The 21,201-nt window shown below is 42.5% G+C and overlaps 1 protein-coding gene and 1 long non-coding RNA gene across 8 annotated transcripts in view; one reads left to right on the plus strand and one right to left on the minus strand.

Annotated features, from left to right (window-relative positions):
* Positions 1 to 20,998, minus strand: part of LOC102375190 — a 38,927-nt gene extending 17,929 nt beyond the window's left edge. The window contains exon 1 of the long non-coding RNA XR_323117.2: positions 20,509 to 20,998. This is a non-coding gene — a long non-coding RNA (uncharacterized LOC102375190). The remainder of the gene's footprint in view (positions 1 to 20,508) is intronic.
* AMPD3 (adenosine monophosphate deaminase 3) overlaps positions 1 to 21,201 on the plus strand; it is a 68,548-nt gene that overhangs the window by 36,762 nt on the left and 10,585 nt on the right. For 4 of the 7 annotated variants that reach the window (XM_006017675.3, XM_025196713.1, XM_025196716.1 and 1 more), the window contains 5 exons: positions 2,514 to 2,677; positions 6,696 to 6,816; positions 8,080 to 8,253; positions 12,295 to 12,405; positions 14,410 to 19,190. In XM_006017675.3, the coding sequence (XP_006017737.1) occupies positions 2,514 to 2,677; positions 6,696 to 6,816; positions 8,080 to 8,253; positions 12,295 to 12,405; positions 14,410 to 14,622 (783 nt within the window). In that variant the 3' untranslated portion in view covers positions 14,623 to 19,190. Of the gene's footprint in view, positions 1 to 2,513; positions 2,678 to 6,695; positions 6,817 to 8,079; positions 8,254 to 8,709; positions 8,898 to 12,294; positions 12,406 to 14,409; positions 19,191 to 21,201 lie in introns of those variants that run through there. The other 3 variants (XM_025196715.1, XM_025196717.1, XM_025196718.1) reach the window with 3 other exon arrangements.

Consider the following 21,201-nt stretch of genomic DNA (forward strand, 5'->3'; position numbering starts at 1 on the left):
TGTAACAGCTCCTTTGGCCAGTTTGGGACAAACACTGCATACAGTGACTGGTTGGCCAGTCTGGGATGCGAGTTACATGCGACACCCACTTCAGCTGATGTGAGGCAAATGCCATATGTGGCACAGTCCCAGACTGGCCAGAGTGGGTGCTGGATCTGGCAGGTGGGGGAGGGGGGGGCTCTGAGCCTGATCTCGCCCACAGGGCTAGCCCCATGTCATTCTTCTGGCCTGTGGACTGGTCCTTCATCTGGCCCACAATGCCAGGTGAGTTTGACACTGCTGTTCTGGATGATAGCTTGGGTATTGGATCCAGTGCACTAGCTACAGAGCTACACTGTCATGTTAAATGAGCACCATCTAGAGGCATAGTAGATCAAAGAATTTCAATTAACATACAAAACCCGTTTTTCTGGTCTGTCTAGAGAGACTAATACAACTATGTCCATTTCAAATGTCTGCTAAGGATGATACTGTACAGTTTGTGGATTGTAGAGGTGCATCGATACATCGGTCCAATATTGGATCAGTACTGATATAAAGAAAACTGTCTGTATTGGATATCGGCCCCATGGGGATGATAATTTGGCCGATAAATGCCAAAAAGGCTCCTGCCCTGTCCCTCCCTCCCTGCGGGGGGTGGGGTGTTGATCTGCCCCCTTCCCCTTCCCCCACACTGGACTTACCAGCTAGAGGCAGCTGCATTGGAAATCAGATCCGTATCAGCCCATACGCCTCCTTAAATATCGGTATCGGCCCCAAAAATCTCTATTGGTGCACCCCAAATAGATTATGCTTTTAATGGTTTGGGGGATTGCTGGGAGCATTTTTATCTACTACAATGGATACAATGATGCCTAAATTGCTTTTTCCCCATATCATTTTCACTGTTCTCCCACAATATAGAGATAACATGTGGTTAAGTTCAGTTGACGTTAAGGTCTACAGAATGCCTGTAGGATTTGGTCAAAACCTTTTGATCTAATTCATAATCAGAGGCTCAATTATCTTTTTTTTAAACATCCAAGACGTTCAAGTATCTTTATTTGTTCTTACCAGCTTCCTTTTAGCAATAGACCTGGATATGCCACCTCAGGCCTGTCTTGAAGTTCATTCAGTTTGCATAAAAACCAACACACCCTTGTTCTGTAGTATTTATTACCTGTTAGGCTTTTTTGGCATTTCATAGAATCACAGAAAATTAGGGTTGGAAGGGACCTCTGGAGGTCATCTAGTCCAACCCCGTGCTCAAGGCAGGACCGTCCCAAACTAGATCATCCCAGGCAAGGCTTTGTCTAGCTGGGTCTTAAAAAAACCTCCAAGGATGGAAATTCTACCACCTCTCTGGGTAACCTGTTCCAGTGTTTTACTACCCTCCTAGTAAGAAAATTCTTCCTTATATCTAACCTAAACTTCCCTTGCTGCAACTTGAGACTCTTGCTCCTTGTTCTGTCATCTGCTGCCACTTAGAACAGTCTAGTTTTTTCCTCTTTCAAACCCTGCTTTAGGTTCCACACATGCAGAACAGGAGGAACAATTTTGGGATTGGGGATCAGATCCCAGTTGTGCCATTACAACTTGCTTGGGCTCCCCCTGAAGTGGCACGTTGGGCTAGGGTGGCATAAACTTAATGTGTAGAGAGGGTCCAAGTGCTCTAAGAACTAAGCTATTGGTAAAGAAGGGTGGGGAGGTGGCAGCTCATCCTGGTTGTGTTTGGAAGCAGAGCAGTTGGTGCCACTGCATTTTGTCCAGAGCTGATCCAAGAAGTGTGCTCCAAGCATGGCTGCTATATTAGGCAAGTGGAGGGAAACCTTGAGGGACCCTGACAGGGTCTAGCTGACACATAGGTACCAAGCTGCTCAGCCCTGTCAACCCTGAGCTAATCTACTGATGTAGATCTTTAGGCCCCTAAACATCTTTAACATCAAAACCATAGGTGTCTTTTGCCTTTAGGGTTAGGCAGAAGCTGAACTGGAGATTCAGAGGATTGCAATTTTGAATTTAGGTCCTTGAATCTTTGTCTGATGTGGACTTAGTTATCTAACCAAATGAAAAGCCATCCTCTTATATTTTGAACCATTTACCTGGACTGTAAATGTAGCTAATGCTTTTATGGAAAAATTGGCACATGGCAGAATCTAAGATTATCTATTGGTGGACTGCTTATTTTATGGCTCATCCCTTTTTATGTGTAGTGTAGTTGTCATATTATGTTCTTTGATGTGCTTCCTGGAAGCTTCCCTTTTGGCTGGAAAAATACCCAGGAGCAACATTTTACAGAATTATGGTTGTTGATTCAGTAGCGTTATGACATTGGCCATGAAAGCACAGATGTCTTTGTAATATGGTCAGAGACTGACACTCTTGAAGAATGGAATGGCTAGAATGCTGTCAGAGGAGGGCAACTACTTATGGAGAAAGTGGACTTTTAATATTAGTAGCACCTAAAACAAGGGTTGATCAATTTTAACATTTCCTTATTCAGAATAATTGTTCCTGCAAATCTCTTCTGCCAGGTAACCGGCTTTGACAGTGTTGATGATGAGTCCAAACATAGTGGCCACATGTTCTCTGACAAGAGTCCTAGCCCAGATGCCTGGACCAGTGAAAGAAATCCTCCATATAGTTATTATTTGTATTACATGTATGCCAACATCATGTTGCTTAACAACCTTAGAAAGTAAGTACAATACTAATTTCCTTCTGCACAATTCTGTGCTTGACTGAGAATAAAACCCAACAATCTTGGCCGCAGTCTAAAATTATGTCCAGATTTTATATTAAAGCCCAGATTTTATATAAAGTATATTAAGGTTTTATGTTAACATCAAGAATATTTAAAAAGCTAATTTCAAAATGTTTAGAGTGTCCCCTTATATTCTGAAAATACAGAAATTGCATAAAGAAGTTAAATTCAATATTGAAGCTTGTGTGTGGGATCCCTCAAGCAGCAGATACCATATTTACTTGAATCCAAAATGAGTGTTTTTCCCTCCTGTCACCAGTGCTGGGGTGAGGCAGATACCAGGGTCGTGGGTAAGGGATAGGGGAATAGACATAGGCATGAAGAAGGCAAGCACAGAAGGTGAGGGGGCAAGGAGTCTGGCCCCTTGTCCCCCCCTGCTGCTTTGTGGGGAGGAATTTAAAACAATCCTCCAATAATTAGATGCTGTACAAAATTATACTTTTCCATGTTAAAATCTAATTATTGAGGGGGGTCATCATAAATTCAAAGTCATATTGGATCTGGGTAAATATGGTACATACAGCTATTTTGCTCGACACTCACATTTACTCACTTTGTTGATGGAAGCAAATATTTGTTTAACAAAATCCATTAACCTGCAGCTATGCATATTAGAAACGGTGGCTCCCCTTGCCTCTGTGAAGGATGTTTTCCTTAGTTTAAGATGCTCTAAACTAAATATATGTCATACGCTTATCCACCATTGTAACTTGCAGCTTCCAGTTAGTTACCTGATGCATTGTGTCAGAATGAAAACATTGAAATGTTGACTCAGTAAAAGCAGCTCATAATCAAAGATACAGGAGGCTCTAATTATAAGACTGGACTATGCTTATTAAAGTACAAATTGTCTAATTTTCCAGTAGAATTTAGTAGCGTGGGAACAGCTTGAATTGGAATGCATTTTATCACATGCTGGGTTTTTGAATACAGCATAACATAGGTTTTGAGAAGGCACATCCAACAAGAGAAAGCATGTTATTGCTGAAGCATTCATTCCTGATATATTTGTTACTTCACCAAGAGGCATGGCTGATCTCATGGTTTGTTATCTGCTATGTCCAGCACATAGTTGTCTGAATGACAGCTTTTTGATATAGTTATCTGAGAAATATTACCTGCCTTATTATTATAGGTGTAAACTAGTTCTGTTTCACAAGTAAAACAGGGAGTGTAATAAGTTTCAATAATTCTCTCAAGTCCTAGCATTTAGATTTCTTTTTCTCACCCAGCTAAAAAATGGTAGAGTGATCTAGACATGTACAGGCTCAGAAACGTATAGTTATATGCATTAATGCACTGCTGAGGGGCTGAGCATCTATGATTTCCATTGCATCTGTGTGCTCAGTGCTATTTAAAGTCAAGCCCTAGTGAGTTATCTTTTGAATTTTAGAACAGTATAGGGTTAATTTAAAAACTTTTTTATCAAAATTATCTTTCTTTGGTTAAATCATCTTCCTTTCAGACAGGGGTAAAATATATGGTCCATGGGCTGATCTGGCTCGTGGAGCCATAAGAACCAGCCTATGCATCTTGGGCCAATTCTGGACTCTGCATTGGAGCACTGTTCGTGGCACACAGGCACAGCATGCAGTGCCCCAGACTGGCAGGGTGCAGCATGCTTCATGTGCTCTGTGCTAGCCCAGTAGTTTGGCACTGAGCTCAGCTTGCATGTCACTTTTAGCACAAGCCCCAGAACAGGGCAGATGTGCTATCCACAGTACAGGGGGCCCGTGCAGGGAGTGTGCTGCTTACCAGTGCCATGCTGGACCAGCCATGTGCGCTGGATCCAGTGTGGCCCAATCTGGCCTGTAGACTGGCCCAGAGACCCTCATCTGGCCCATGGGCAGGATGAGTTTGACACTGCTGCTTTTAAAGTTTTTCCATAACAACCTAGAGCATATGTAGCTCAGAAGGCTTACAGTTTATGCCTTTGGATCTCCCTCCCCCTAGCTTTTTTTATTTTGTGCAAGGAGAATATTGAAAGGAAGTAAGGGGCTTTTATTATTTGTTATTATTAAAATTTAATTAAACTTTATTTGGCTTCTTTTATGAGAGGCTATTGTGAGCCTTTAAAATACTTAACTGCTGAGTTATGCAAGTAAGAAAAAAGACCAGAATTTGGCTTTGTAATGTGGTTGGGTCCATGAGAGGTAGAGGATTCAGTGCCTCCTTCATGCAACAGAAGGGTACACCGAGTACTGTCCATGAAATGACACTGCACCCTTCAGCTAATTTATCTTGGTGTGATTGCTGACCAATTCAGTTTCTTATAAAATTAGTAAAGCCTGCCTAGGCAAGGAATACAGGGAGAGTCCAGCAGTTTGCAGTAAAATTTGACCCTTTTGACTTTTTACCCCAACTTCAGTGACTTTAGGAATTCACCCGTAGATTCCATTCCTGACTCTGCTGTTGACCTATTGTGTGACCTGTTGCAAGGTCACTCTTGCATTAATGCTACAGTAATATTTCCTTAATTAACAGGAGCATGTGAGGATTGTTTTCATTACCTATTATTATGTGTTTTGGGATTCTCATACAGGACGGTGCTATAGGTTGGCAAAGCATGGCCCATAATTTAATTTGTCATTGGTATTTCCTAATTATCATTCAAAACAATGTTCTCTCTCCCCTATTCTAAATGTTTCTTTCCTCCACCATGTCATATAATAATGAAATGTAATAGCAACATATTTTTAAACTCCTTGTACTTGTATCAAGCCATTTTTCTGCTACTGTTCAGTGTTCCCTTTCCAGTGGAACATTAGAAATGATTAATTTATTTCTCCCAGATTCCTCTCCCTTTTTTCTGTCCTTGAAGTTCTCTCTTGAGAAGGCAGAGTTTCTCCCAATTTTGAGAGAGTTCTTTGCCAGTAATCTTGACATATATCTATATTTTTTAGTAGTGGAGAACTGTCTGTACAATCTATGACCTTTACACTTGAAAAGATTGAGAGTAGGTACCTTTCCTAACCTAATCTGAAACAGAATCCAGGTAAAATTTCCTAATCCTCTGTGAAACAAAATCCATATACAATAACCCCCTTTCTGGTTTCTATTAACTCAATAATTAACAATAAGCTCTTCTTAAGCGTGACTGCCTCAAATTCCAAGCTCAAGACTGCCCCCAATCCATGGTCTTATACTCCAGAGGCCACTCATTACCTCACCTAGGGTGCTTGTACATGTGCCGGGAGGCTGTTTTAATGCTCTGTAATTAGGGTGTTGGAACAGACTCGATAAGCCATGTCTGCTGGAACATGCTAATTGGTGTGCTCCAGTCAGCCTCCACATCTTGTGTGTCAGTGCCCCCACACTTAAAAATGGTGGTGGGGGTGCTTAATTAAAGCTCGTTCGATGAGCTTTAGATATAGCGCCCCCCTTGCCTTTTTTAAGCGTGGGGATGCTGATACACGAAATGCTCCAGGCACTTTAATTACAGCATCTCTCGGAGCCACTCTAAAAGAACCTCCTCCCCCACCCCCCAGAATATATGTAAAAACACCCCTAGATATAGAACAGGTATGATCCATGAACTCAGCTGAACTCTTCTAAGCCTTATTCAGCAGAAACACCTGCTAAATATTGGAATCAATATTCTGGCAGCTTGTTGCAGAGCCGTTTCATGTTTTTGAATAACATGCAAGTCAGTGAAGGTGGAAGGTGCCTTCAAATATTTCTGTCAGTACATTTATTAATTGAGCTTCTTCAGGAACTGGCAGGCTGTTTCAGTTTATACAGGATAACTCAGGCCTGTTATGGTTTTGGAATCCTAGCAGTGGTGTCAAGTTAAGGCACTAGTAACTATAATATAAGCACACACCTGTGTGACTAGTTTCATAAAATAATAACCTTGGGGGTCTATTCTCCCATTGATGTGCATTGTTATGGCAATGGATCATTTATATGAAATAAGTGAAATTATGATTTTCCTTATTTTTAATTTCTACAGGGAGAGAGGCATGTCTACCTTCTTGTTTAGGCCTCATTGTGGAGAAGCTGGGTCAATCACTCATTTGGTATCAGCCTTTCTGACAGCTGACAATATTTCTCATGGACTACTCTTGAAGAAGGTATTGAAGCTAATCAAAGCAGGCATATCAATTAATAAGAACACCACAACTAATATGAACATTTTTTCATTCTCTTAATGCATGATAAATGTAGAAGGTGGAATCCTGGCTTCATAAAAGTTAATGGGAAAATTCTCCTCAACTTCAGTGGGACTAGGGGTTCACGCATTGTTTGGAAAATTTGAAGTTAAAATAATTGGCCACACGGTGGCAGATTTGTATCAATCACTAATAATTCTGGTACAAATAGTTTTCCTTAGAAACAGTGATTTATTTAGGAAGGCCAAAGAAATAACGAAACTGTGGGTACTAACTGTCCTAAAATTAAACCCAGACATTGTACTAGGGTTGTACATATCCACAACACCATGTTATTTCTCTCTTCAAACTATAAGCAGTATTTTTGTGAGACCAAGAATGGAATAAACTAGAAAGCTAATAGAGGTAGTACAGGCTTATGTCTATGTTAGTGGGCTTACTAGCCAAAAATGATTATGAAGTCAGCCCCTAGAGACTGCATACATTACATGCTTGCCCACATTTATGACCTCTCTCTTTTGCTTCTGAAATCTGACCCACTTAGTGACAGCCTTTCATTGCTCAGCATGTTCCATTGTAGCTGTTAGGTACCCGAGTTTAAGTTTTTGGGGGCAGAGGCAAAGTGCGGAACAAAGCTGTCTCTAGCTCAGTGTTTTTCAAACTTTTGAAGGCATGGAACCCTTTCATGCCACTTCTGCTGCGGAACCACTACCCTAATCCTAAAGGCTGATGTAGAGCTAGGCACCTCGGCCTGGCAATAGTAGCATACTGCCTCCTAACCTGCCCCGCTGCTACCCCCCCCTTCTCTTTGCAGAACCCTTAATGACCTATTGCAGAACCCCAGGGTTCCACAGAACACAGTTTGAAAGCCACTGGTCTAGTGCTGTCTCCTTTCTAGGATATGTTAAGGCCAAATAATAATTACGAGTTAATGAGAATATTGTCCTTCTGCTTCAAAAATATGTATTTATTTCTTTTTTTTAAGTTGATGAAATTCTAAGGTATAATTTAGGAAGTGTAGAAGAAACCTTGATACAAAAAAGAAAAAAAGAAAAACAAGAAAAAAATATAACTCCACAAAAGGCAGTTCAGTTTTTCTGGTCATAATCCTTCTGAACTAATTTTCAATGAGGCTCTATCCTTTTTCTCTGATTGAAAAACTCCTTTCTTATTTATCTGTCACAGTGCCGTTAAATAATGAATATCCATATTGTTTTTGTACAGAGTCCAGTTCTCCAGTATCTTTATTATCTTGCACAAATCCCTATTGCCATGTCTCCACTTAGCAACAACAGCCTATTTCTAGAATATTCAAAAAGTCCACTCCGGGAGTTTCTGCATAAGGGACTTCATGTTTCTCTCTCTACAGATGATCCTATGCAATTCCATTATACAAAGGTAAGTAATGCAGAAAACTCTTGTTATGAATTTAGCTTAGCAAATAATGCCACATGGGCCCAACGTGACCTGAAACCCTCTTTATCTCATTGTATAGTACAGTGGTTCTCAACTTTTTTGGACTCAAGGCCTCCTTGTTAGAATTGAGGCACCACTCTATAACTTTTGTGAATTGAGTGACACCCAACTTCAAAAACTAATTTATAAATGTATATACAGTACAGTGCTTACCTCCTTGCAGAGAGGCCAGGCGGTGGGACTAGGAGAAGATTGTCTAGGCAGAGAGCAAACCAGAGCCCTGGCACCCTGGTTGAGAATTACTGGTATAGTATCTGATGCCTCATGTCTTTAAATTAATCTTACTTCTAGATTTTATGATCTCCATTGGATTTCATTGGGAGGAAAGTCTAATTGTCCAATTGCTTTTGTTTAACTCTTGCTTCCTCCAACTATTAGCTGCTAGAGTACAGAAGACAAGGAGGAGGTAGCTGGGAAATTCCTATGCTAAAGCCTTGATAAACAATGAATCTGGATGAAGCACATAGATTCATAGATTGTAAGGCTGGAAGGGACCTCTGAAGGCCATCGAGTCCAGCCCTCTGCACCAAGTAGGAAAGACAACTACTGTCAGGTGACCCCAGCAAGGTGACCATCCAGTCTCCTCTTGAAGATTTCCAGGGTAGGCGATTGCACCACTTCTGGAGGGAGCTTATTCCACAGTCTGGACACCCTAGCTGTGAAGAAGTTTTTCCTAATGTTGAGCCTAAAATGGCCTTCCAGGAGTTTGTGACCATTACTCCGAGTTTTCCCCAAGGGTGCCCTGGTGAACAGTTGTTCACTGAGCCCTTTATGTATGCCTCTGATGTAGTGGTAAGCTGCTACCAAGTCCCCTCTCAGCCTTCTCTTTTTCAGGCTGAAGAGTCCCAGATCCCTCAGCCTTTCCTCATATGGCTTGTTGTGCAAGTCTCTGATCATACAGGTGGCCCTTCTCTGGACTCTCTCAAGCTTTACCACATCCTTGTTAAAGTGTGGCGCCAAGAACTGGACACAGTATTCCAGCTGCAGTCTCACCAATGCCGACTAGAGAGGGAGAATCACTTCCTTGGTTTTGCTGGAGATGCATCAATTGATTGATTGGAGATGCATTGTTAGCCCTGCTGGCTACAGCATCGCACTGCCGGTTCATATTCATACAGTGGTCTATTATTACCCCCACGTCCCTTTCATTGATAGCAAGGGTCAGGTTGGCATTGCCAAGCCTGTAGGTGTGCAGGGGATTGTTTGTCTTCAGGTGGAGCACTTTACATTTCTCGACGTTGAACTTCATCTAGTTCCAGTTCGCCTAACTTGCAAGCCTGTCTAGGTCTGCCTGTAGCTGCAACTTATCTTCAAGTGTGACTACGCTTCCGCATAACTTGGTGTTGTCCGCGAACTTGGTCAGTGAGCTCTTCACCCCCGCATCCAAATCATTGATAAAGATGTTGAATAGCACTGGACCAAGCACCGACCCCTGCGGGACACCACTGGCCACTTCCAGCCAAGATGACACGGACCCGTTCATTAGAACTCTCTGGGTCCTACCTTGCAGCCACACGTTTAGGAAGAAGAACATGTCACTGGAAGATTTTGAAGGCTGGACTGCGCTGACCTATGTGTCAGTCTATACTAGACAAGTGGATATATAGTTTTTGTATTCTGTAGGTCAGCACTCTGAAGAGCCATGGTCTGCTTCACTGCCCCACTCATCTCTGCATCCTTAACAAGGGGGCAAGGCTGCTTGTGTAGGAATTTGCTCCACACAATTTGTGGCATCTTAGAGTAACCTGGTGCTGGCTTAATATTTCACCTCTTTATATCACACAAAAGAGCCAGATTAGAAGTGAGAAATTGTCCTGCCAGGTGTATTCATTAAATATTTAGGACCAAATCCTGCAAAGTATGTAGGTTCCTACTCCCATACAAGTTAGATACTTAAATACCGTACGAGGGCCTGTGAGCCATAGTCTGAATTTTTCAAAGTAGTCTCAAGCAAGTCATAATCTGTCTCCTTCAAGTAATTGTCCACATATGAATTCTCATCCCCTGAGCTTTGACTGGAAACATTCTGCTTTAGCAGGAATTAGAGTGCACCCCAGCTCTGCCCCTCCTGATATCCCTGCACTGAGGGGGTAAAGCACTTCTTGCTCTTGTTGACCCTCAGAACGATTCTGGGAATGAAGGAAGGTTTGAGTAGCCCATCCCACCAAAATTAAGTACCTAAGAAAACAAATTTAAATAAAATTAAATTGCAAGTTTAATAATGAATTACTTGCAATATATATATGACTAACAGTATAGGTAAGGCATATCAAGCAAATGATTAAAAATGATAAAATAACAAGGGTTGGCCTGTTGGGGAAACCGACTTCTTATTTAGATTTAAAAAAATATGGGTGCCTATACATGCGCTCCAGGGCGAGATGTGCATTTTAATTAGAGTGGCTCTCAGGAGTGCTCTCAGGTTTCTGGCAGCATATGCTGCTGCCATGTGCCCCACACTGCTTTTTTTTTTTTTTCTTTTCAGTGATGGGTTGTTGTTGTTTTTTTTTTTTTGACACTGGGATCTCTGGGTATCAAGAAAACCTGCTGTACTGCAAATTAGCAAGACCTATGGGTGCACATGCTGTGTACAGTTTGTGGCACCTCAGATGGCTTTGAGACACTGCAGACTGCACATGCACGCTCATGGGGACATGCCCCATATGGCCATCATTTAATTAACCCATTCCCTCGAGTTTTGCCTCCAGAGAGCACTGAGCCTATTTTAGTCTCTAGGGCTCTTTTATCAACCACTGGAAAAAAATCAAATGTGGTCCCTGCACAGGCCATAAACTTAACGGAGCTTGCAAATTATCAATATCAGTGAAGTCATATCTCCTGCAAGACTGCTTTTAAGCCTTTAAGGAGCTTACCCTATCAGTCAAGTAAAACAAGATGAAAACTTTAAGGATGTTTTCATTGCTCCTCAGACCTGTAGCCTTGTGTACCTTTGATGTTCCACGGGGTACTTCAGATCTAACTGCACACAGTTCACTCCCCAGACACTTGCTGGACATGCCAGTCCCAATACCAGAGTTAGTGTTTTCCCCACAAGGATTATGAGGTTAGGGGTGTCAAAGATACGGCCTGTAGCGAGTCCTATCATCCAGATCATTTAATTGATAGATGTTAAGAGGTTTCACCTACTAGCTTCATAAAAGCAAATGGTTCAGAAAATATCCATAACTGGGTATTTGGCTGTATAAAATTATGCTATGAGACCACTAAGGTGGGTCTGCTGCCAGCGGTAAGAACACATTCAAACAGAGTCCAAGTTACTTCTATAGTATCGCTGTGTAAGCAACACCTGCAGGACAGCCCTCTGGAGCTCTATCCACAACTTTACAAAACATTATATCATTGCAGAAGCCTTTAGGTATTACACATATCAAGCTTGGCAGAGAGTCATACAATTACTGTTCACCCAGGAGGATTTGGAGACCCACCTGCAGGTATGTGGGTACTGCTTTGGAGTTGCTCACATGTGAGAATTACGTACGAGGTCAACTACTAAAAGGAGAAAATGAAGGTACCTATCAGTAACTGAAGTCTGAGATGTCTTATCTGCATGGACATTTTACTCATGCCCTCCTTCCTCTCTTCCTTAGAGTCAGTATACTATAGGACTCTGTGGCTGAGAGGAAGGGAAAGTGTGCATCACCCTTTGTCCCCTGGGCATGGAGGCACAAGGCACTGCTAAGGTAAAACATCTCTGGTCAGAGGTCAGGGGCATGAGATGTACCCAGAAATGAGAACGTATGTACAAATACATCTTAAAGAACTCCAGTTGCTGGTCAATATGTTTCAGTCATCCGTAGTTCTAAGTTGAAAAACTTGCTAATAGTTCATAGAACAATTTTTTTTCAGTGAGTGTAAAACAAGTTGCTTGACCATAATTGATTACAGATCAAACATAATTTTATTGAGCACTGCATAAGTTAATGCACAAATGTGGTTGTCTAGGAAGCCCTTATGGAGGAATATGCCATAGCAGCTCAAGTGTGGAAACTGAGCACTTGTGACCTGTGTGAAATAGCAAGAAACAGTGTACTACAAAGTGGATTGTCTGATAAGGTATGCTTGATGTTGTATCTTTTGGGGTTATTTGCTCAGCATACAGTCTATGTACAAATAGTTTTGTTTTCCTGATTAATCTCAGGAGATAGTTTCTCATTCTTATTAGGCTTCTGGGAGGCAAAAGTTACACTTTTGAGGTTTTCACCTTTGGGGATTTGTAGTGTAATTCAACCACTTTGATGTAATGCAATATTACATCATTATGTAATCCGCCGACATAAATCAGGCAGCCATTTAAATCATGTAAGTAATTACTTCAATATTAAAGACATCACTTAAACTCAGGGTGCTTAACAGTTTGTGCAGGAACAGCCAGCTTTGAGTTGTTCACACTTTATTAAGCCTCTTTACTTGGTTAGTGAGAACTTTGCTTCTAATAGTAGCCTTGAAACTGACCGTAACTAATCAGTTTCAGGGTTTGTATTAGCACAGCTATTAGTGAGCAAGATGGATTAACCACCAGCTTTACATATCAGGGAGTTTTCTGATTGACAGACAAGTCTGCTGCCTGTGGCTTGACTTTTGTCACTGCCTACCTGTGCCGTGTTCATTAGAGCTCCATATTTGTCTGGTAGCCTACACTACAAATATGACACCTACTAAGAAAAAAAAAAATATAGCTGATCTAAGATAAGATTACTCTACAAAAAACTAAGCTCAGAAGGGGACATTAGATCTTCCACGTCTAACCTCTGGGTAACACTGGACTTAGAATTTCACCCAATAAGCCCAATAACTCAGGTGGATTAAAGCAGAAAGGCATCCACTTCTATGGTGATAGTGTCCCAGTCCAAATAGACTGCCCGTAAGATCTCACGGCTTCAAGCCATGTTAGAGAAGCTTCTTCATCTTTTCTAAGTAGCCATCTCAGGATGACATTACATGTTAGACTTAGATCATACTAAAACTATGGAATATAAAGTGGTGTTAAAAAGTTAGAACATGCTGCAAGCAGTCTCATGTTGAGGATTAATATAATTTTTGGCCTGTAGTTCTGTTTTAACATGAGTGCCGGCAAGCAGCGGTGTGGCTAGGAGTCAGGACACAAGGGCTGTATACTACTTTGGGTTGGGGGGGGGAGAAAACAGTGCATCCTAGAATGCTGGAGGACTGCAGATTGCTCATCTTATCTCTGTGGAGCAGACTGAAGTTACTTTGACACAAGCTGGGTATCACAGCCCAGAGTTAACCCTCACCTGAAGTAGCATAAAACTTTGAGATGCTCAAAGGACACTTACGGCTTAATGATCTGTACCATGATGATGCTCACATTTTAAGTGTCCTTAGGATGGTCTAAATGTAAGTGTGCAACTCTACCCTCAGTTGTTTTGGACCATTCCTTTTGAGATAGCATCCCAGCCATGTCCTAGAACAGCAGTAAAACTATCCAGATAGCTACCACTTCAGGGCACAAGAGGGAACAATCACCTATTTTCTTACAGACATGAAGTTTAATGCCAACTCGTACAAGGAACCTAAGCCTCTCTAACTTCTCATTTGAAAGTTTTTGCACTCTAGCACCAAGATTATCAGCCACTGAGATGGCATACAACATTGGGAATAAAATATATAATCATAGGCTTCATAATCCTGAAGAAAGTAAGGTCCTGAGCTTGAAGTCAGTGGTAATTTTCCCATTGACTTCAGTGGGTTTTGGATCAGGCTGTGAGAGTAGATGCACTATTTGTTTCTTGCAGCATATGTATAAGCATGATGATTTTGGTTAAAACTAGCAACATTAATTTTTTAGCTGATTCTAACTTAAGTAAAAGGCACTTCAGGAGAAATGTTAAACTTGGGTAGAAAGAAAAAGCTTTTCTTGTTGAACCAACTAAGGATATGGATATAGCAAGTTAGATACCTAGAAGGAGGTTGACCCGCTAAGCATTATTAACCACATGATTAGCTGGCATGACTGCTCTTTTCATTTATCCCAGTGCAATACACTGAACAGATGCTTTTACTTGTAGCCTCAATCATGGCTCTTTACTATGTTCACAGGAGAAACAAAAATTCTTGGGAATAGATTATTGTAAAGAAGGGCCTGAAGGAAATGACATTCGAAAGACAAATGTTGCACAGATTCGAATGGCTTTCAGGTATGAGACACTGTGCAATGAGCTTAGTTTCCTGTATGATGCTATGAAATCAGAAGCAATTACGGCTTTATCGCAACAGTCACAGCACCAAGAAAAAAGCCAGTTTTGCTCCTGACCGGATTTATTACCAACTGCTTTCTTAATATTGAATCGTCTCTGTCTGAGAGACGCTAAGATGGAACTGTTTGAACAACACCAAGAAGTAAAATATCCATGGGAGAGGGAGCTGAACAGCATTCGAAGGAATCTTCTACACTTTACAGTTATGTAGTGTTGGTTTCTACAGCCATTATGCTTTAGATATCAGATGCAAGCTCAGAACTCTGTAATCATTTGTGCTACATACTGCCTTTAAATTGTACTCTGCATTGTAGTTTAAAAACCCTAACATATTGTTGATATTGCTTGCATCTGTGGTATTCTACTGTAAACGCAAGATGCATGAAGACAACAGATGCTGGTAGTACACATGCAACTGATTTTGTCATGCTGGGTGTCAGTGACAGTCACAGCTAACAACACTTAAATTTCAGCCCCTGGTTTGTTAGAAGATTTTAGGATGCACAAAATTTAGATGAGCACTTCTATTCATTTTGTAAAATATTATGTGGCACTCACCAGTCTTTACATAAAATATTAAACAGTGATCTGAAGGGGAAGAGAGATCATTACCAGACAATTATTGCACATCTTTTTAGGATTACAAATCATTTATCGTATTATTATTACCTAGCACTTGGGGTAGAGATGGGAAGAAACACAGAAGATAAATGCTGTTTCCTAATGAAAACAGAAAAATCAGTGTAAAAATATTGTACATCATAGTACTACAAAGTGACTTTTGAAGTTGTAGCTTCATTAAGAAAGCATGCCTTGAAAGTGGAGAACAATTTTTTTTTTTTTTTTTTGCTTGCTTTGTTACCAAAGAGAGTAGGTATGTCCTGTGTTCGTTATCATATTTTCTCACGTACCACATGACCCCATGATTTAGGAAGGCAGAATGAAGAGAAAAAGATTTTTCCAGTCATGGCTGAATATTGGCCACATGGAGCAGGGATGGAAACTACTCTTCAGTATCACTCACTCTCCCCTCACAGCTCTACAACTAGAGCTTGTCACAGGCACTTGCTGAATTGACTGCTCAGCCAAAAACTGTTGCTAATTTGACAGTGGCCATGACAAGGTCCAAGCTTTACTTGCATATCAAATCTGCCAGGAGAGGGAGTGACTCTCAAAAGCAGACTCTATCCCTGCTGCATATGGCTGGGAGCCCGGTATCATGCCAGCAGCCATTCTAGCATCCCCATGCCTCCATTCTGGTGTGAAAAATCAATTTTCTTGTTAAACTACACCCCCAGTTTTGAGGGAAGGTGCATGTGGTATGCAAGTGAATACAGTACTTGGAAATGCAAGTGACTTGTTGTGGATGCATACAAAGGAGAACCTATTGACTTGAACAAGAATAAACTCTGGCTATTAGTGGTAGAAGTTAAAGACTTAGATTCAGGTACCACTTCTGACCTCTTACGTGTGTTTTATTGTATTTTAGCTTATATTTTTATTAATGGATGAGATGGGTGGTAAGTCAAATTGTGTTTTTATTTATACAGAAGTTATCCTATTTTGAGATAAAATAGTCTAAGATTACTTATGTGAAACTTTTTATTTAGGGAAGGGGTTGACTTAGGAAGATGTAGCTACTATAATATTTATCCTGTGATTTCACATTCTTCTGCTTGATTGTCTTCCTTAAGACACAGCATTACCATTCAAATGAAAGGATTAAAATATAGTATGCTGCTAGCACCTTATCCATGTTGTAATACTATATGCCGTTCATACCAAAAAAGATAAAGGGCTTGATTCATTAACGGACTTTAGTGCTGCAATGTCTAACTGAAAGATGCTTGGGCTCTGGAGTGGAATCTAGAGCTTGGTATTTAGGCTTCCTGTGCAGTGCCCTGGCACAAGTAGGCCTCAAAGTCCATCCGAGAAATTCCACATGCTGAGCAGGGAGCTGCCTACAGCTGGTCAAAAGAAAATGCTACTTAAATTGTGATTCTCTCTAAAGTAGGGGTAGGCAACCCCTGGCACAAGTGCCAGAGCATGGCACTTGAAGGCATTTTGCTTGGCACATATGCCTTGGGAGCAGACGGCAGGGAAGGGACCAGGGCTATGCTGCCACAACAAGGATCAGGCCCCTCATTGCTGCCTTGCCATCTGCCCCTGGCATGCCAGAAATCTTACAAGTCAAGGTTGCGGGTGTTTTTGGCACTCTGCCCAAAAATGTTGCTAATCCCTGCTCTAGAGTTTCGGCACCTGCAGGCAGCTCCAAGTCAGATGACTCCATCAAATCGGCACCCCCAGCCTGGAATCCTCTCTTAAGGGTAAATGTCTACATCTGTTCTCAGATAAATAAGAGCAAATCCTCTTCAATTTAAGCATGCTCAGGCAGTGTGGGCAGTGGATCACGGCTCTGCCCTGGCTCCAGATCACACTGTTACTGTTGCAAAATCCTGGCCCTGGAGCAACTCCCTGCCCAGCCACATACCCTGCCAGCACTGCTAGGGTCAATCTCCATGGAAACCCTGGCCCCTCCCAGTTGCTGCTGGGGTCTCCATGGGAGTCAGCCACCATGACACGGGCAGGGGCTGCTGGGAAATGGAGTCCGTTATGGGCCGAATCCAGCCCATGGGCTGGACTTTGCCCACCCTGGTTTAAACCCACGTCATCTCATCTAAGAGTGACATAACCACTATGTCACAGGATTGTGTTCTCTCTTGTGCCGTCTGTGGCCCAGTGATTCTACATCCTTTTCTGTGCTTTGGCAGGATGGGTAGGTAATGCCCACCCACCCCAGCCTAGCCTAGCCTAGCCTATAGTCTCATGGTTAGTTCTGTTGTGTAAGCAGAGCTGGATGTGCCTATGTCTAAAGGAAGTTTTATAGGGTGGGCACTATTTGTACCACTTTGTTTTTTTACGCTTGTAAAATAAATTGACCATAACTGCATGTGATCTCTTGTTGCCAGGATGTGTTAGGCTTGCTCTGTGAGCACTGAGCAGCTTATGACATTCTAGGGGCTTAGGCACTGAGCTGCTCAGGGCGACTTCCAGGCAAATGCAGAAACCCTACTTACGGTGTCTAGAATAACCAGAAAAAAAAAAATCAGACTACCATATTTTCTTGCATAAAACATGTAACAGCCACCTGAATAAGATGTGCATCTTGTTTTTGAAAGGCAGAATGAAGAGAAGAGATCACTTCTTGGAAACATTAGTAAGTAACCAAGTAGTGGCTTCTGCAGAGGAGCCTGTGCTGGTATATGGGAGAGGGAACAAAAGTATCCATAGTAAGCAGCTAGGGAACTCAAAACATGCAGCACTTCCACCTCACTTTTCTTTCCCTGGCAAAGACAGAAACTTCTATTTCTGTATTTCATCACTTATCATTTACACCCCAATTACTAGAAGCTGAATTTCAGGGGAAAAGATGCATGTTTTATGTAATTAATATATGGTAACAGTAGCACCTAGCAAATTCAGCTGGCTTGAGGGTTATGTGGCAGCTGCACATCTTTTTTTTTTGCGGACGAGGGGGAACAACTAAGGCATCACAGTTCTGCCAGTGCCCATTATTGGGTCCAGCCCAACATCTTCAGTCCCCATTTGGGGTCAGATTCCTAAGACTCCCAGTGAAGGCAGTGGTATTACACAAACAACACACACCTAATACTGTTTGAATGTATGCTGAGAAAATTACACAGAGGTCTAGCATTTCCAGTAAACTCATGAACTTGGTTTGGGGGGGGAGGGGGATTCCCCTCATAACACATGATCAAGCCTTTTCTGGAGTTCCATTTTCTTACACTTCGGCAGAGGTGATAGTTAGAAATGTGTGTTCAAGTGGTCATGTGAACTACTTGAAGTGAAGATGCCTTGAGTGCTGTAGATGTGCTGGAAGGCTGCTCCAACATGCTAGAATTGTACAGCGTCAGAGAAGACTCAGTTGAGTCTGCTGGAGCATGATCGCTAGTACGCTCCAGCCAGCCTCTGCATCTTGTGCGTCAGCATCCCCACTCATTAGCTTTAGTTAAAACACCCCTGCTGCCAGTTTGAAGCATAGGGACGCTGATACATGAGAAGCTGCAGGTGCTTTAATTAGAGCAGGTCTCGGAGCTGCTCTAGTTACAGCTCCCCCCCAAGCACGTGTAAAAATGCCCCTTGTTTTTATTAATAATGGATCATTAAGAAATGTTGTTCATCTGAGTTTGAATCACCACTCTGATTATTTTGGAGCATTTAACCTTTCATGACATGTCTTCTTTATCTCCAGTGAGAAGGGAATGCATTGTTTTTCTTGGGTTCTCTCCCCAAAGATTGCTCTTTTCTATGTTGTTCAATCTGAGTCTAACTTTTGTTTAGCTAGTTGAACCTGTTGTATGGCTTAATACCTTCTCAGCTCCTTGTGCCTTGTAGCTTTCTCTATCAACACCAACACTATCTTTTGTAAAAAGTGTTAGCAAAGATTCATTGTGGCTTGTTTCTCATTGGACACTAATATGCTGAATACATCAGTTGTTTGTCATTGCAAGAGAAATCACTTATTTCAGATTGAGTTTTGCTGCTGGTGCCTTCCAAGATGCTGCTGTAAACTACTGACAAATTAATAGAAAGATATCTATTCCTCAAAGCCTTCCTCTATTTTTTGTCTCCTATTTTGTTGTCTTTAAGTGAGGGCTTTGCAGGCTCAGGTTTGAAATAATTCCTTTATATTTTTTTTAAAAACAACAGAGATCTGTGTTTATTATGAGTGACATACACAAAAAGAATGTGTTGTTCTGCTTTAGAACCCTTTTATATGTGTATGTGATATCAGAAAATCCCACACTCCTGCTATGACTTTGTTAGAGACTTCTGGGTGAGAAGATAACTCAGACCATAAAATGACCAACCAATAATTAGATTCTATATATGAAAAATGTACACATTAGTCATAGTTTTCCAGGTACAGAATCTAATTATTGGATGTTTGCTTTGAATTTGTTCCCCTCCCACAGCAGAGAAGATAAGTCTGGAGGGTCAGGTAGTCCCCCTTGCCCTCTGCCTCCCCCCCAACTTCTCCCTTCTGCTGCCTTTTCCCCACCTCCTGTCAGACCCTGCTGTCCTTAAGGAGCAAGTTTGAAGACACGGACCTTGAAATAAACACACCTGTAGTAATTTGTATATAGTACACATTGTAGCACATCAGGGTCCCAGGTGTGGCCGTGATCCCCCCACCCCCCAGATGGCTCTGCAACCGTGACCTGCTCCGCCCCTAGGGCACCTTCCCTTCTTGCCTACCACACCTTGATATTATAACAGTAATAAGGAGGCTGCCCACAGGCCTCACTAGTCCCAGGCCCTTTGCTGGGCCTCTCTATGACTGCCACTGCAGGGCACCTAAGCCTTAGGGGTTAATTCCATGGCCCCAGTCCTCCCATACACCACATCCCAAGCCTTGCAGGTGTTATTGTAATGTTGTTCTCTCCTGTTGGGGCTTCAGCCTCCTTGGCCTCTGCCCCTTCACTCTGGCTAGGCCTTCTAGCCTGGACCCACGGTATCAGACCTGGCTTTGAGGCACTAGCTCTGGTTTGGCCCTTTTGGGCCCCAGGCCCCTGTCTGTCTGGTCATGCCCTTCTCAGGCACTGGGCCCCTGTCTGGCTCTGTGGCCTCACTCTATGCTCACTCTGGGCTCAATAGACCAGCCTTGAGCCTGCCCCTGGCAGGGCTTAAGGCAATCACATGCCCCTTGGGTACCAATGATACCTCCCCATACCACCCCTACAGTCCCAACCCAAACCACCAGTTTAAAACTATAATGCAAACCATAAGCCCCCAAGCTATAACATAACATAAAGGGGAAGCAGCCTTCTGCCCCTTTAAGAGGGAAAACTTTCCCTCACCCCTCAACTGGGACAGCCTTCTAGCCCCAAACTGTTTCCTAGTGAACTCTTAACCTCACCAGGGATCCATGTGCAGCACCACAGTCCCTTCAGGAGCTCTGCTGCTGGGAGCTCTTCACCCTATGGCTGTCATGGAGAGACTAGCCTGCTAGCCTCAAATCTCAGGCTTATATCCTCCCAGGGCCCTGCCTCCTTTCGATCAGCAGACTGCCTAGGCTGCCTGCAGGTGCCTGCTAATTGGCCCAACTCCCCTAGCAACCTGCAGCTACTCTGTTGCCCTGGCAACCAGCACCCTACCTGCCTTGCAGCGCTCCCTCACTGGGATGCTTTTGCCTTAAAGGAACAGAGAGCCCCAGGCAGTTACACTCATAGACTTCAGTTAATCCAGAATGGATGTATGCTATCACTTTTTAAAACTGCTGCAAGTTTTAACACAGGCACTACATAAACATGCTTTTGAACAGCACTGCAGCACTTATAGATTCATAGATGTTAGGGTCGGAAGCGACCTCAGTAGATCATCGAGTCCGACCCCCTGAGTAGGCAGGAAAGAGTTTATTTCTTGTAACCCCCGGGGGCGCCTTGGTGAATAAACCCTCACCAATTCCCTTCTGTGCCCCCATGATTAACTTATAGGCAGCCACAAGGTCGCCTCTCAACCTTCTCTTGCGGAGGCTGAAAAGGTCCAGGTTCTCTAGTCTCTCCTCGTAGGGCTTGGTCTGCAAGCCCTTAACCATACGAGTGGCCCTTCT

This window comes from Alligator sinensis, unplaced genomic scaffold (assembly GCF_000455745.1).
Source record: "Alligator sinensis unplaced genomic scaffold, ASM45574v1 scaffold755_2, whole genome shotgun sequence".
In the NCBI taxonomy this organism is placed as follows: domain Eukaryota; kingdom Metazoa; phylum Chordata; order Crocodylia; family Alligatoridae; genus Alligator; species Alligator sinensis.